The 14,499-nt window shown below is 41.3% G+C and overlaps 1 protein-coding gene across 5 annotated transcripts in view; it reads left to right on the top strand.

Moving 5' to 3' along the window:
- Positions 1 to 10,710, top strand: part of ndrg4 (NDRG family member 4) — a 131,685-nt gene extending 120,975 nt beyond the window's left edge. For all 5 annotated transcript variants that reach the window (XM_061928027.1, XM_061928026.1, XM_061928029.1 and 2 more), the window contains one exon: positions 1,264 to 10,710. In XM_061928027.1, coding sequence (XP_061784011.1) covers positions 1,264 to 1,418 — 155 coding nt within the window. In that variant the 3' untranslated portion in view covers positions 1,419 to 10,710. The remainder of the gene's footprint in view (positions 1 to 1,263) is intronic.
- The last annotated feature ends 3,789 nt before the right edge of the window (positions 10,711 to 14,499 follow it).

Below are 14,499 nucleotides of genomic sequence, written 5' to 3'. Positions count from 1 at the left end.
GCTTCAAACTAGCACAGGAGAGATATTGAACCCTTCTGATTAAAAGTTGACCAAAGAGTTTTATTACTGCTCCGGTTTGGATTTTATGTGCCGTCAAAGTTGGTCCCGTCCATAGCTGTTTGCAGCTTTAATTATATTTGCATTTTCTCCTCCCAGTATTGTGGGAGTTCTGATTATCAACATATATTCTGCATATTCATAAAGACAGACATGCTAAAAAGATCACACTCCTTATTCTGCTCACATAAGAGAGACGCAATCCTCTGCACACAAGTTTAGTAGATGAGCTTTGCGTGTGCTACCAAGTTTGCACATGTTTTAATACATCCAAACCATTAGTAGATCAGGCTCTTTGTTTGCTTCTTCAGACAGGACAGGACATAGTTCATGAGAATAATCCTATTTACATGATGCAGAGGAACTACTCAAGGCAAAAAACTCAAGTGCCTGATCATATATCATATATTTCCTTACTTCTTGTTATAATACACATCACAGTAACACAATATTAATAATGCATTTTGTAGCAAATGGGGCTTACATTACGATAAGAAGTATTGTTCCACAATCCAAGTGAGATGGTTAGTATGAAAAAGTGCTCTTCAAGAAAATAAAAGCCAACTTCTCCAGTCACATGTTCCTCACAATGCTTTTGTCTGGAGACAGATTTCTACGGCTAGTGTAGGCTCCGGCAGCGCAATGGGAATGTTTTAAGTTCTGCAAGTGCATGACTGCGGCGGAGAGGAAGGCTCTGCAGAGGCTGCACAGAAGACTGTGGGAAGCAGCCTTCCCAACACCTCAGAACTTTACACACGGAGATGCAGGGGTGGGCCCTCAGCATCATGAAGGACTCCACTCACCCTACACACAAGTTTTTTCAACCACTCCCCTCAGGCAAGATGCTGCAAAGCAAAAGGAGTAAAACCACCAGACTCGGGGACAGCTTCTCCCTTGCCAGACTACTGAACGCTAGCCGGACTCCATAGTCTTCCTCTCCATTTATCTGTTTATTCCACACAGCATTCTTAGCCGGCTAATTTTGGTCCTTCCTCTTGTTAAGTGCCTTATATTATATGCTATGTATTAATGTTTTTCTTAATACTTGCTGGGACCTGAGTCAAAAGTCAAAATGCCGTACTGTACATGTGCAAATGTGTACGGGTATGACATATACAGCTCCTTGAATCCTTCAATCCATATAAGTACCGTGAAGCACTGACACACAAGTCGTCGTTATTTATTCTACCATCCTTTTTCTCTTAGTGCCCTCCGCCAGTATGACCCGCCTGGCTCGCTCCCGGACCGCCTCCCTGACCAGCGCCAGCTCCTTGGAAGGGTCGCGCTCTCGGGCCTGCGTCCACTCTGACAGCACGGAGGGTGTCGGCTCCGTTGCCCATACCATGGAGGTGTCCTGCTGAAGTGTCAGAAAAGGAAAGGTGGTGAAAAGGGTATTGACGACGTGATGATGGTGGCAAAGACAGGCCTGGCTGTTTTTGTGTACAGTATGTCCTTCAGATGCTTTGCTACGGTGTCACATAGCGTATGATGTACTTGCTAATACCCACCTGAAACTCAACCCTGTTGGCCAGCACTTACACTTTTACTTTGACTATCTGGTGTTTGTGTTGGTAACTGTCTCCTCAATGTACCCCCTCCTCAAACCCCTCAACCACAACCAGCAATATTCCATATTGACCTGCTGATGAGCGACGTCAGGAGAATGTGATGAATGCAGGGTGTTGCATGTATCGAAGCCCACATGCAGACACAAAAAGGGCTTTTGTTTAAGACTCCGCCGATAGCTCCTTGAGCAAGTGGAACTTTATTAGCAAGCGTGCAACAGAATCAAATTTTAGCAATTTTTCTCTCATGTGCCAGTCAGTTTTAAAGTCCTTGATCCAAAGTTTGGCTCCTTCGCACACATGTATTGGCAGGTGATCGTATAGATTAGGCTACTAGTGACTACGGCCATAGCTAACATTTGGTTAACTCTGACATTGGAAGAGACTAACATTTTTCAACAGATTCCTAAAAACAATAGAGTGCTGCTATATAGCGGGTCTTTGATTAGCTTCTTGTCGTAAGTCCTTGAAAACAGCAGCTTTTGTGGGCACTTCAGATCTCTTGGGCAACCCCATTTGTCATTGGGACCACTTGGGTTCTTTAGGGACCTTCCCCAAACCCTTCCTGGGCCTGAATGGGTTTAATTCGGACCTTGTAGATACGAAGAAAAAACGAACTAGATTTAGGGTTGGAAAAAAAAGTACCTTTTACCTGTGAGATAGGACGGATCTAGTCTGAGCGCTTAGTACCGGATCAAAAGTATGTATCCTCTACTGACAAGATTGGTTTCACTCTCCAGTTGAAGCCTGGTTTATACTCTTGCATCACGTAGCTGGCGCCAGAGTACCCTCCCGCAAACCCGCAGAGCAGTGATTGGTCAACTTTTGCCGAGGAGGGAACCTATGCACAGGAGAGCAGACATTGTGCTAGAAACACAAATTACTCTAGAAAATAAAGCAACAGTGATTGAACATTTGCATGCAAACTGATATTGTGTAGTTAATATCTCGATGTGCTGTAAAAATAATTACCGAATGTGTCGTTTTTCAGCATGTTGTGTTGTAGCGCCCAGAAGAGATCACACAAAGTACGATGTTGTTTTTAACTTTTATTGTCAATCTTGTGCTAACTGCAGGTTCAATTGCAACATACCGGTATATTCTTTCTCGTGCACACACGTCTTTTACTTTCACACACAACATTTTGTCTTTGTCAATCATCTTTCAGGCATGGGAAATTTCCAAACGTGAGCTATAAACATAAACACATAAACATAAACATCAGCAAGTTATTACAATCGTTATTTAACATTTGTGTTTATTTTAAATTACATAGCTCTCTCTTGTCCAATGTCACGAACGGCCGAATAGAGATGCAAATTTGCCCGTCCTCTGCCTGTCCACCTTCGCGAACGTCTTCTCTTCAAGTTCCGAAGCATTGTGAACACTGAAAGTGACCGTTGCTTCAAAAGAATTAGTTCTAGCTCCAACGTTAAAGTGGATGTCGCTTCAGATGCCATTATTTACAAGTTCCCAACCACTACTACACGCACTATCTCTCTCATCTCTCTTTCTAATGAAGATAGTCAACAAGAATGGCAGATGCTCACACATAAAACACTGCTCCCTAGGGTTTAGGAAGAGAATTGCCAGTTACACGCCAGCCTCCACGGATGAGCTGTAAACAAACTACAGGGGAACGCAAGCTACGTGACGCGATAATATACATCAGCTTTAAGCCAGAGAGCATGAACTAATGAAGCCTGTCTTTTAAGATAAACTAAGCAGTCCAGTTGAGATTCATTCTCGGAAAGTTTGGTCACGCACTATCGTAATTTCAGCTGTGATTAAACTTGTAATTTTTGGTCCTGTTAAAACGCACCAGGTTAAAATTTGGTCAAGCGTGACTGCAATCTAAGGTAATTTTGAATTGTACCAAACAAGCGGATCAAGACCGGGTCTTGGTTTGCTTGTGCTGCAGTGTCAACGCCAATTATACCAGTTACACCAAAAAGCTGATGTGATGTCGCCAGGCGAGACCAGGCTGTGGTTAGTAAAACCCAACAGAACGCTGAGGTTACATCGAAATGACACCATAGAAGCAATAGTCCTGCAATCGTTGTTTTAGATGAGTTGCGTCAAACAATGTTCACTTCACATATGTCATCCAATCAAGGCACAGCTTTTTGCAAATGCTATAATCTGCATTATTTAGTCCAGACAAAAACACATGCGTCAACGCAAATGCTAAAGTTTGGTCGGATTACCAAACTACAAGTCTGAATGCACCCTAAAAGTGTGATGGCAAGAGGCGGTCAACAAAGTATGGTAAAAAAACACTGTCAGGTGGAAGATAAAAGGGGGTAATAGTAAAAAGAGGGAAACGTTGACACAGGGCGCAGAAAGTGGAGGTCGATAAAGACCGGCAAGTGTTTTGAAGAACCCTAAATGTACGATCCGGCGTCTTCCTGCTGCAGCCGCTGCTAAAGAGAGGCACTACTTGCCTAGTGCCTGTGGGGTGTGCTTCGTTGTCTGGTCTAATGGGGTAATAAGTCAGGGCATCTGGAGTGGAAACAGGAAAGAGTAGACAAGAAGTAGACAAGTACTTGGCATATTTGAGTGTCTGTCTTTGCTCGTCACTGTTTTCGCCCAGAATTTGACACGAGAGCAGAACACAGCCAAGTGTATGAATACTGCTTAGTATTCTGTTCTGTGTACTAACACGTACACAGAACCGCTTTAAGCTCTACTTGGTTAAGCTAACAGTATTTATTGAGTCATATTCTTTTTTCTTTCCTAACAGCTTAGGTCAAATATTTATTTCAAATTGATATAAATAAAAAAATAAAATTTTCCTTATTTTACCACTATCTCATCCCTTTCAAGCCTGTTCCATTCTGCCAGAAAAAGACCCTGCAAACAATAACATTTGAGTGTGCATGTACGAGATGTACTTGGATGAAGTTAGGCTGTGAAAGAAAATACTTTGAAGGTTAGTGTAGATTTAAAAATGTACGTATATTTACTGCTGGATAAGTTTAAAAGTTGTAGTGATAGAGGAATGACACTTGTAGTGTTGGAAGGGCTTAGTGTTAGCTTTCAAACGCTGCTAAGCTTCTTACATTATTGTTTTGTTTAATGAAATGATTAATGTCATACTGTATGCTTCTCTCTGACGACTTGCTTTTTTTTAAGTGCATGTGCTTGGAATTGTCTTCGGTTTTCATGAAATAAGTGCAGGTGAGCTTTTAGCGGACATTCTCCCCGTTATCTGGATGTTTTGCATGTGTGTATTCATACAAGTGTTGTACTGGGTAGTGTTGTTGAACAGCTTAAATACACATTATGGGCCTGATCTACTAAGATCCAAATACCATGAGCTAAACAGCATGAGCAAACTATAAAATTGTGTGTACCATTCGTGGGCATGTTGCGTGTGATCTAGTAAGACTGCATGTAGAATAGAAAAGTGGTGCAGACCGTCCGTCTTATTTAAATTAGGTTTTTGCGTGTACTGTGTGGCTTTCACCACTCGATCATTTACATTATAGATGCACTGCAGTCATGCAGTGCATCTACAATGGAAACCATTTTTTTCCCTTGTTTTTAACACGCTGAAGTTGCGCTAATGGGAGAGTCTGGCACTAACGGCGAGTGTACGCTCCAGAGTCCAGACGCAAGAAAATGCATATTGCAAGAATGTTTTTTCACATAGGAGATATGTCAATAATATATCTGTTACATGAAAAACAGATGTGTTTCAAACGCCAGCAGACACCAAAATGCATCAATTGAATTCGTTTTAATCAACCTCTTAAGTCATCCAGCAGCTATGCAATTACAAAATAATATTAGTGATTAGACAATATGTCTAATATTTTTTTTTTTTGACAGTCTATGTTAAGTATATGAAGGACAGAGCTGCTGCGCAATTGCCTCCGTTCTCATAGCCGTCAGTATGTGCAAACTTTCTCAGTTTGTACAGATGTGCTAAATGAAGATGCAAAACAGCGCTCACAGTTCAAGATTCAAGATGCTTTATTGTTGTCCATTCTTTAACATGTACAAGACACAAAAACTGAAATTTCATTTTCGGCACAGTCCCACTAAGAGCAGACATACGTTGCAAGGGGACAAGACGGGACCGCCAATGGATCAGCCACTTACGGCGCTACTTAAAAAAGAGGGGGGAAAGGTGACATTGGGAAAGGGGGAAGAGTAAAAAAAAATATCAGTCTAAGGCTGGACCCTCAGGAGGGGTCCAGACTGAGTCAGAGGAAAAAAACTCACATAGCATGGCACACATAAACATGATACGTGTAATCACAACAACTCGCAACAGGGGGGGTTTGGGGCCCTGGAGGCCAGCTGCCGCTATAAAGCGCTACTCAGCCATCCACAACCCCGGAGGAATTAAGCAGTGGTGAAGGCGTTGATTGGGGGAGGGGCGGGTGCGTGCATGTATGCCCAATTAACTTGGGTGAGATGTTGAAATGTTTTTGTGGACTGGGGCCGATCTCAAAGTTCGACACCAGGTGTTGTTGAAAAAAAGGAAGGTCAAAAGCGTCCATCGTTGAGGAGTCCTTTGTTGTGTTTTAGTCTTGATAAATCACACTGTATGTGCTGAATATTTATATTTGCATTTTCTCCTCCCAGTATTGTGGGAGTTCTGATTATCAACATATATTCTGCATATTCATAAAGACAGAGTAAATAGATTGCACTCCTTATTTTGCTCACATAAGAGAGACACACTCATCTGTACACAAGTTTAGTAGATCAGCTTTGCGTGTGCTATCAAGTTTGCACATGTTTTAATACACCCAAACCATTAGTAGATCAGGCCATTTCTTTTATTCTTCTTAAGACAGGACAGGAAATAGTTCATGAGAATAATCCTATTTACATGATGCAGAGGAACAAGTTTAAGTGGACTTAGGCAAACAAACTCATCAAGTCCTGTTCCTGCTTAGGTCGACATTGATATACATTGCCGACATAAAATCTTGGAGCTAAATTAGTGAATTCTATGGCAAATTGTCTGTTAATGTCGACGTGTGTTGTAGTATTGTTAACATTGTTGTCTTTATTTATTGTGTATTTTTGCAAAGCAGATGGGTGGTTGTTACTTTCGAAGTTCTTTCACAGCAAATGTGCAAGCTCATACTCATTATTGACCTAAACAGGCCACGTTGTACAATCTGTGCATGTTTTATTTGTATTTACCAGCATGGAGACGCTATTGAAGACAAATGTCATGGTCTCATTTAAGCGTCTCTGAAAAGGTTAGTTTAAAGTGTGTGATGTTACTGAGAGCACAATGTGTGCGCGTGTCAGTGTCAGTCTCATAGTAACTTAGTCTAGAGTTGTACTTAGCGAGGCATAAATGCATGTGCATGCAATCTTAGGGATGGTAGCTTGTGGCTAGTGTAGCGTTACGGTGTTACTAGTTATATAGAGCCATGAATGCATGGATACCATCAAGAACTTCAGTGCATGCTAGAAAATCTGTTTTGGTCTCTAACATGACAATCACATTCTGATCCAAACCAAACAAGACCAACAGGACTGGAGTCGGGCTAGGCCACTCCAACTCTTGCTCTCTTTGCTCTGTGGCCACCAAAGAAATATACACTAACCTGTCTTAGATGTAAACAAGCTAAACATAATCTCAAAATGCTGTGGTACCTCTGACTTACAGGGTTTTTTTTGGGATATGAGCTGTCTCTCAGCTAATTACACTTTAGGTTGCTTACAAACATGTGGGTTACAAGCATACCTCTCAATAGTTTACGTAGCGAATGCCACAGTGAACCTTGTAATATCCAATTAAACTTGTATCCCAAGGTACCACTGTATTGCAGTACCATAGAATAATAATATTAAAAATGATAAATAATAAGCTAATTTGTAACCAACAACAACAACAACACAAAGCTGAGATGCAGGCTGTTTTACAAATCACTTAATACCTAAGTGTCAAAGTCAAGGCCCCTAGGCCTTGAATTATCTATGATATTTGGATAGTATTAGAACCGGCCTGCAGGCCACAGCCGCCTGCTGCTGTTTTGCACGCACCAATACTCCACCAGTGTTAGCGCTAAGAATTTTCAAAATGATGGTCCCTGGGACCCCATCAAGTCATAAAAATGGGGTCCCACAGTAAATGTTTGGGGTCAAACTTTTTTGTAACTGTTTTGAAAACAAATGATAAATGTATGCATTATCCTGTTATATCTCACATTCTATATTGTGTTTTGGAAAAAGGTTGTCATGAACGTTAATTCATAAAAATAAAAAAAAATAAACAATACAAAATAAAACAAATGTATTCAGTTTAAACATTCATTCACTTTCTTCTTTCCTTCATGGATCTAAACTTTTTTTTCTAGATTTTTATTGTAATATTTTCAGAAGGTGTATGTTCTATTTTTAGCCAAAGTAAGACAAAGAAAACTATCTGAAGTTGTCTTCATTTCTTAGTTATAATGCCATGATTTTGATAGTCCGGCCGGAATGTGCACAGATTTTCCCCCATGCGGCCCCTGAGCTAAGATGAGTTTGACACCCCTGACTTAATACTTTATCTCTATTGATTAGCCTTTTTATAAAATGGAAACACGTTGTAATAGCCTTTGATTGTTGGACACCCCACTATACATAGTCATACTCATTAGTCAATAGAATAGTGTTTGTTTGGATGTTTGAAGTTTTAGCTGTGTGCTGTTGCCTGCTCTCATACTGTACGACGATGTTAGGTGTTTCCGGGTGAAGAATGTTAATTGCCATAGTAACTGTCTCCTGGAACAAAACCCTGAGCTTTCATGCCAGCAGGGGACATAGCATTCACTTGCTGAGGTGTGCACATCCCTGAGGTGGCCTGGGAGAGGCGGGGCTGTTTTGGAGCCATTTAGGCACCAAGCTCAGAATGTAGGCCAAACCCCAGCCATCTTGAAAAAAAAAAAGATTTCCCTAAATAAAAAAAGGTGCCCCGACTCTCACAGGCGAACCCGGTTGCATCCTAAAGGGCTATCAACTGAAGTCACTATTATACAAATGTTTGTGGTCCTGACCGGACAGGACCGAGACACAGAATGTGGTTTTGTGAGGGGCAGGTGGCTCAGGTTGTACGGTGGTCTTCTCCCAACCTGTGGTTGTAGTTTCTTGTAGTCTTGTCTTTAACCGTTTCCGTATTTCACCGGTTAGGCCAAGTGTTCCCAAACAGGATTCTACCTTGCACTATTGGCTGCACCGTATTTGTTTAGCTTGTAGACGTTTGACGTCTTTGAATGTGTACATTGTGGAATATCAGTAAGATTTTGTACCAAAAAATGAATACATGTACGTTTGCCATTTAATGCTGAAGCTGTTACATTGTCACATTTTTTATTTTTTTTTAGAACAATACGAGTGTAACGGAGGCCAGGCAGGGAGGATGTGCCAAGTGTATGTTGGTAAACCTCAGTCCCTAACACCTTAACAGCACAAGGACATCGAGTCGACAGTTAAGCTTGGTACCTTGTGCTCGTGACTTTCATTCGGTGGACTCAGGTTCAAGCCCTGGTGGAACACAAGCAGAGGCTGGACCAAGCGGGTTACCGTTACCGTGGTGCCGTGACCCGGATGAGAGTGAGGTTTAGGGAGGGTGAGTATAACAGAGGTCAGCCAGTGCGGATGTGCCAGGTCTGCAGTGGGGAATCACTCTCACTTGCACCTTCAGCTTGGTGTCTCCTGCTCTTGACTTTCATTTGGAGGATTCAGGTTTAAACCCCAGGTGGAACCAAAGCAGTGGCTGGTTATATTGGTGCTGTGACCCAGATGAGAGTGAGGTTTAGGGATGTTAGTGTAACGGAGGCCAGTCAGTGCAGCTGTTGCAGGTGTTTGTTGGTTGTTAAACGTCACTCCTTAACACCTTAAGAGCATGCGCTGGACATCGAGTTGACAGCTCTGACTTTAAGCTTGGTGCCTTGTGCTCTTGAGTCTCATTCGGTGGACCCAGGCTCAAGCCCTAGGTGAAACAAAAGCAGAGGCTGCTTCAAATCGTGACCTGGATGAGAGTGAGGTTTTGGGAGGGTGAGTATAATAGAGGCCAGCCAGCGCGGATGTGCCAGGTCTGTAGTGGGGAATCACTCTCACTTGCACCTTAAGAGCCTGCGCTGGGCACCGAGTCGACAGCTTGGTGTCTCGCGCTCTTGACTTTCATTTGAAGGAATCCGGTTTAAACCCCAGGTGGAACCATAGTAGTGGCTGGTTATATTGGTGCCGTGACTCTGATGAGAGTGAGGTCTAGGGATGTTAGTGTAACGGAGGCCAGTCAGTACAGCTGTTGCAGGCGTTTGTTGGTTGGTAAACATCACTCCTTAACACCTTAAGAGCTTGCTGTGGACATCGTGTCAAAAGCTCAGCTTTTAAAATTGGCGATTAGCGCTCTCAATACTAGTTCAGACGATCCAGGTTGGGGTTGGACCGAGCGGGTTATACAAGTAGTGTGAAAAAGATTCATTCATGTGGAAAAGAGGAGTTAGATGGAAGATAAACACGCAACTATTTGAATCCCAAACTGCCCGGAGGTGGGGGTCTCCTAAATGTGTTTTATCCCTTGTTTAAAGTTCTGTTCAATACGTCACCCTCGACCTTACACTCCCAGAACCTGCACTTTACGTTCCCCCGACACCTGAGCCAACATCCATGATTAGTACCCCGGATCATGAGAGCCAAACTCCAGATGTAAAAGTGGTGATGTTCTGTGAATGACTTTTACTGTTTACACCTCCGTCATCCTTGCACTTTTATTATTCGTACTCCACCAATAGTGCAATCTAGTCTTTTTAATGCTATCAATAAGGTATAAACTCATATTAGTAACGTGATAGTGTTCATGTGTATTGAAATATTTGTTCATGTGGATTAATGTTACGGTTCTTCTTACTGCCATTTGTATTGAGCAATAAGTATATTTTTGTGATTCTGTCTTCCCTTTGAGTTTGTTACTATTCACAGTAGACAGATGTTTTCCTGCTTAGTTGTCACATGTGATATCAAGTTGAAATACGTTTTATATAAATATACACACATGTACAACATTATATGTCACTGTCTATGTGCTGATCAGGTAACAAGTGATGAATAAAGACTTCCTGCGATCGCATTCATTGTACTCTTTATTCTCTTTAGGTGTATAAGCAGGATATAAAGAGGCAAAATGCTCAGTGTAGGTTTATTAAGACTAATATAAATGCGAGTAATGTGCAATGCCACTGATTTTCTTTCCGATCCAATACTGAGTAAAAGTCGGGCTGGTATCAACGATACAGATCCGATACCGATACTTTCAATCAATCAATCAAACTTTATTTATAAAGTGCTTTTCATACATAAAAGAAATGCAACGCAAAGTGCTTTACAAAGTTAAAAACAATACCCCGGTGACCCATATCCCCCAATATCACATAGGTACACACAGACACAGATACCAAACACAAACTCACACTCACACAACATACACACATATGCAACTATATGGACAAAATATCAATCAATCAATCAATCAATCAATGTTTACTTATATAGCCCTAAATCACAAGTGTCTCAAAGGGCTGCACAAGCCACAACGACATCCTCGGCTCAGATCCCACATCAGGGCAAGAAAAAACTCAACCCAAAGGGATGACAATGAGAAACCTTGGAGGGGACCGCAGATGTGGGACTTAAGCTTGCTCCCCGAATGTTCTTTGTGCAAATATATCTAGCATGTCTGGTAAAATATAAAATGTTGTGTATTGCAAGTGTGGTTGCACCTGGGGAATCATCTTCAAACTATTAAAAATCACAAGGCGAAACAATGGTGTTATTCTGCACTGAACGGGTGATCATATTTATATTCAACTCTGATTATAGTGTCTCCAAATAGCCTACAATACATACACTTGCTGTTTTATAATACTGACTGACTCATTCTAATTGCCAGCAATCTTCTTAAATAAACAAATGACAGACTGAATGACTGAGAAAAGCACAGTCAATGAGACAATGAGTGTCACCACCTGCTGCCACCTTCAGTTTTCCTTTGTTCGTGCAGTTGACCTTGTTTGTTCACTTCATTTCTCCTTCCCCTTAAAATTCCTGTGTTCCCATTGTGGGCGGAGTGTCGAGACGTGCACAGCTGCTCCCAATTTACCCGGGTGCTATTGAAGCAGCACCTTGGCAGTTGGATGGCACTCAGTGATTCCGCTCCTCGGCTCTCCACATCTGATGACTTCCATGCTTCGTGTTTTTGCTGCTTGTGATCCTGGCCACTCCCGGTGCCATCCAGCTTGGTGTCTACGTCGGCGGTAGCACGACTTGTAACTCCGACCCAAGATTGTTTGACAAACCCCGTTTTCATATGAGTTGGGAAATTGTGTTAGATGTAAATATAAACGGAATACAATGATTTGCAAATCCTTTTCAACCCATATTCAATTGAATGCACTACAAAGACAAGATATTTGATGTTCAAATTCATAAACTTTATTTTTTTTTTGCAAATAATAAATAACTTAGAATTTCATGGCTGCAACACGTGCCAAAGTAGTTGGGAAAGGGCATGTTCACCACTGTGTTACATCACCTTTTCTTTTAACAACACTCAATAAACGATTGGGAACTGAGGAAACTAATTGTTGAAGCTTTGAAAGTGGAATTCTTTCCCATTCTTGTTTTATGTAGAGCTTCAGTCGTTCAACAGTTCGGGTTCTCCGCTGTCGTATTTTACGCTTCATAATGCGCCACACATTTTCGATGGGAGACAGGTCTGGACTGCAGGCGGGCCAGGAAAGTACCTGCACTCTTTTTTTACGAAGGTACGCTGTTGTAACACATGCTGAATGTGGCTTGGCATTGTGTTGCTGAAATAAGCAGGGGCGTTCATTAAAAAGACGACGCTTCGATGGCAGCATATGTTGTTCCAAAACCTGTATGTACCTTTCAGTATTAATGGTGCCTTCACAGATGTGTAAGTTACCCATGCCTTGGGCACTAATGCACCCCCATACCATCACAGATGCTGGCTTTTGAACTTTGCGTCGATAACAGTCTGGATGCTTCTTTTCCCCTTTGGTCCGGATGACACGATGTCAAATATTTCCAAAAAACAATTTGAAATGTGGACTCATCAGACCACAGAACACTTTTCCACAAAAAGTCCATCTTAGATGATCTCGGGCCCAGAGAAGCCGGCGGCGTTTCTGGATGTTGTTGATAAATGACTTTCGCTTTGCATAGTAGAGCTTTAACTTGCACTTACAGATGTAGCGACGAACTGTATTTAGTGACAGTGGTTTTCTGAAGTGTTCCTGTGCCCATGTGGTGATATCCTTTAGAGATTGATGTTGGTTTTTGATACAGTTCCTGTCTGAGGGATCAAAGGTCACGGTCATTCAATGTTGGTTTCCGGCCATGCTGTTTACGTGGAGTGATTTCTCCAGATTCTCTGAACCTTTTGATGATATTATGGACCGTAGATGTTGAAATCCCTACATTTCTTGCAATTGCACTTTGAGAAACGTTGTTCTTGAACTGTTTGACTATTTGCTCACGCAGTTGTGGACAAAGGGGTGTACCTCGCCCCATCCTTTCTTGTGAAAGACTGAGCATTTTTTGGGAAGCTGTTTTTATACCCAATCATGGCACCCACCTGTTCCCAATTAGCCTGCACACCTGTGGGATGTTCCAAATAAGTGTTTGATGAGCATTCCTCAACTTTATCAGTATTTATTGCCACCTTTCCCAACTTCTTTGTCACGTGTTGCTGGCATCAAATTCTAAAGTTAATGATTATTTGCAAAAAAAAAAATGTTTATCAGTTTGAACATCAAATATGTTGTCTTTGTAGCATATTCAACTGAATATGGGTTGAAAATGATTTGCAAATCATTGTATTCCGTTTATATTTACATCTAACACAATTTCCCAACTCATATGGAAACGGGGTTTGTACATAACAAAAAAGTTGACATTGTTTCATCATATAAATATTTGGGGGACCTTTTTTGACGACCAGCTCAAGTTTGATGTAAACACAGATTTTATAGTGAAGCGAGCACAACAGAAAATTAATCTTCTAAGGAAATTAAATTATTTCTCTGTCAGGCCTCAAACATTTATTGAGAGTCTTATGTGTTTTAATTTTATTTGTTGGTTTCTTTCAGTTAAAGACAGAAACAGCCTGACTAGTATTGTTAAGTATTGCTCTAAGATTCCCAGAGTAAAACTAAGAGACTTAAACTTCTTCTGCAACCAGCAAATCCTCTGAAAAGCAAAGAGCATTTTAGCCTCCCCGAGTCATGTCCTTGCAGGGGAATTTTCTCTATTGCCTTCAGGGTGACTTTATGCCCTTCCATCATGTAAAACAAATCGCTTTTCCAAATCATCCGTCCCCTCTGCACTCAGACTCTTAAACTTTTACATTTTCCAGAGTGTTGTATTGTTTATGTATTTATTGACTTTTTATTTATTGTGAACCATGTAGGCTTTGTGAACCACGACAACCTGCTGCTCAAAATGAATTGCCCCTTGAGGGATTAATAAAGTTGTTTGAATTCAATTGAATAAATATTCCTAATATCCAGATGAGAGGCATGATTTATAATCAAGAATAAATTTGACGAGCGGAGAAGCGATGATTTAAGAGCAGTAGGCTCACAGCAAAGCAGCTTAGCTGTTTGCATCATTGGGCATTTAAGAAATGTGTCTGCGTTAGCGCTTATAATAACAACATCACTAACATTAAGTTAATATTCAGGTTACGATATGTATAGCCAGTATTTTGGGCGGGAACTCATTTTACTAGCATAACACACCATAGTCATGTCATTTGATAATATGAATTACTTATGTTAGGGTTAGAGTAATATTGTGTCATGATCTGTCACATAATATCATTCATTGATTGTTGGCG

This window comes from Nerophis lumbriciformis, linkage group LG35 (assembly GCF_033978685.3).
Source record: "Nerophis lumbriciformis linkage group LG35, RoL_Nlum_v2.1, whole genome shotgun sequence".
NCBI classification, from domain to species: Eukaryota; Metazoa; Chordata; class Actinopteri; order Syngnathiformes; family Syngnathidae; genus Nerophis; species Nerophis lumbriciformis.
Note: the sequence above shows the minus strand (reverse complement) of the source record. Positions and strands in the feature narration are given on the sequence as shown.